The sequence below is a fragment of the Echinops telfairi genome, unplaced genomic scaffold (genome assembly GCF_000313985.2).
Source record: "Echinops telfairi isolate 266 unplaced genomic scaffold, ASM31398v2 ScPeMD7_19;HRSCAF=73, whole genome shotgun sequence".
NCBI classification, from domain to species: domain Eukaryota; kingdom Metazoa; phylum Chordata; class Mammalia; order Afrosoricida; family Tenrecidae; genus Echinops; species Echinops telfairi.
This window is the reverse complement of record NW_022103916.1, coordinates 3,827,631-3,830,487: the sequence shown is the minus strand read 5'-3', so window position 1 is coordinate 3,830,487 and position 2,857 is coordinate 3,827,631. Positions and strand designations below refer to the sequence as shown.

The following is a 2,857-nucleotide window of genomic DNA, read 5'->3' as shown; positions in this document are numbered from 1 at the left end:
TCAAACATGATGTCCTTCTCCAGGGACTGGTCTTTCCTGGAAACATGTCCAGAGTATGTAAGTTTATGTCTTGCCATCCTGTTGTCCCTCTAAGAAGCATTCTGGTTGTACTTCCTCCAAGACATATTTGTTTGGTCTTTTGGAAGTCCATGGTACTTTCAATATTCTTCTCTAGAACCACAATTCAAATATATTGAGTCTTCTTTTGTCTTCCTTATTCAATGTCTACTTTTTCCATGCACAGGAGGTGATTGACAATAACATGGTTTGGGTCAAATGCACCTTAGGCCTCTAACTAATCTGCTTGCCTTTCAACACTATAAAGAGATTGTGTGAAGCAGATTTTTTCATTGCAATGTATCATTTGATTGCTGCTTCCATGAGCATTGATTGTGGATCCAAGTAATATGAAATCCTTGACAACTTCAATCTTTTCTCTTTATCATGATGCTACCTACTGTTCCACTTTTGAGGATTATTGTTTTTATTTACATGATTTGTAATCCATACCAAAGGCTGCATGCAGTACTTAATCTTTAACAGCAAGTGCTTCAAGTCTTCATTTTCAGCAAGCAATTTTTTAGCATCTGTACATCCCAGGTTGTTAATAAGCCTTCCTCCAATCTTGATGCCAAATTCTTTTTCTTAAAAGCTAGTTTCTTTGATGATTTGCTCAGCATACAGATTGAATAAATATGTGTTGAGAGGATGCAAACCTGATACACGCTTTTCCTGATTGTAAACTATGCAGTGTCTCCTTGTTCTGTTCCCACAACTGCCTCTTGATCCATCTACAAGTTCCACACGAGCACAATGAAGTGGCCTGGAATTCTCATTCTTCTCAAGGTTATCTAGTTTATGCTTCACACTGTTGAATGCCCCGATGTACTTAATAAAACACAAGTCAACATCTTCCTGGTGTTTTCTGCTTTCACCCTAGGTCCATCTGACATCAGCAATGATATCCCTTGTTTCACGTCCTCATCTGGATCGGGCCTTGGCCCTCTTCCAGCTCGTTGTCAATGTACTACTGCAAACCTTGTTGGATGATCTTCACTAAAATTTTCCTTGTTTGTGATAGTAATGTCATTGTTTTATAATTTGAGCATTCTCTTGGTCACCTTTCTTTGGAATGTGATCTAACAGTATGGATTATACTTCAACATGAAACAAAAATCTCACAACTGGACTAATAAGGAATATAATTATAAAATGGTGAAAGATTTAGATTGTCTGCTTGAACCCAAAATCAATACCCATGGAAGCACCATTAAAAAAAAAAGATGTATTACATTGGGCAATTCTGTTGCAAAGACCACTTTAAAGTGCCAAGTCACAGTTTCAAATACTGCATATGCATGTGAAACCTAAAGATGAACTGCATTATATCAGTGAAAACGAGGAAGATTCTCAGCCAGATGGAGTGCCACAGTGGCTGCAACAGTAATCTCAAATAGCAACAATTTTAAAGATGATACAGGATAACACAGTGTTTCATTCTGTTGTATATGGGATCACTATGCTTCAGAACTGACCTGATAGCGTCTAACAACATTGTGTTCTGGGCTCAGGGGGAGTCAAGAAGCATCGCATAATGCTTCTCATCACTATAACATTCCTTCTTAATATTGATATCTATTTTGTTAATGGATTATTTGTGAACCTCATGATTTTGTACTTATGGCCTTGTTTGCATGGTTTTCAAAAATCTATGTGGTAAGGCTAATATCTATATATACTAGAGAGTAACTGATTTGTATTAAGTGGTTTGTAAGTCTATATTATCAAAGTAAGAGCCTGAGAGTAGATATGAGAATTAGTGGTAAGGGGCTTAGATGGAATTGTTAAAAATGCCATTGTTTTTTTTGTACAGGAGCCATGAATAATAGAGGTTTTCGTCAGGGAAGTTTTTGTAGCTTCCAGAGCAGCACCAGTGATGAAGACTTGATGGACATACCAGGGACAGCTATGGACTTCTCCATGAGAGATGATGTTCCTCCCTTAGACCGAGAACTAGAAGGTATTACTACTAATAAAAATGTATCTTTTTATTGTTTTTGAATACCAAACTATACTTACTGTTCACAGTGGTAAAGGACAACAAATAATGTTGAAATTGGTGAAGAAACAACAGAGCTAACAATCACCCCACCCCTGGCCCAGAGCTAAATACAAAGGAAGCAATCACATTTTCAGCAACATTTCACACAAGCAAGAGATGAAAGGTCATGTCAAACCACCAGGTGACTACAAAAGCAGAGAATGGCCGTTAAAGCAGCAGTGAACCCTAAGGACAAGAGGCATAGATCCCCAAATAATTCACAGAACTGAAGTCACCATAGTAGTGCATATAAATTCCATACACATTTGGAAAGCAGCACAGCAAAAGTCCATGAGAATAACATGATGTCATCTTTCCATGGGCTTCATCTGTCACCACACTCCAAGGTAGCTGTTTACAGAAGTAGAACACAACATAACTGCACTTTTTCAAGTAACTGAAGTCCCTGATTTAGTTTGGAAAGTAAAATCTATATAGCAGTCTTTTGAATGGTAGATTATAAAATTGAACATCTATGATAAAATATCGGACAATGACAAGATCCACAAATACCTACTCCAACAATCTATGTCATGCATATTATAATGATATGGTATACCCCCTCCCCACCAAAAGACTCTTCTTGGTAATTGAACTAAGTCCTAAGTTGGGCTCCACATGTATGTGCAGTTACCCATGTGTCACTTTTTGAGTCTGTCTTCCTTCACTCAATAGTCATTCGAATAGGTGTGATGTGGTACCGCTTCTTGGTTTAAGCTTGCATTTCTCTAATGGCCAATGATGTTGAACATTTTT

The 2,857-nt window shown here is 37.6% G+C and overlaps 1 protein-coding gene across 1 annotated transcript in view; it reads left to right on the top strand.

Moving 5' to 3' along the window:
• CLCN5 (chloride voltage-gated channel 5) overlaps window positions 1–2,857 on the top strand; it is a 195,716-nt gene that overhangs the window by 118,674 nt on the left and 74,185 nt on the right. Inside the window, exon 3 of the mRNA XM_045288271.1 lies at window positions 1,874–2,020. Coding sequence (XP_045144206.1) covers window positions 1,874–2,020 — 147 coding nt within the window. The remainder of the gene's footprint in view (window positions 1–1,873; window positions 2,021–2,857) is intronic.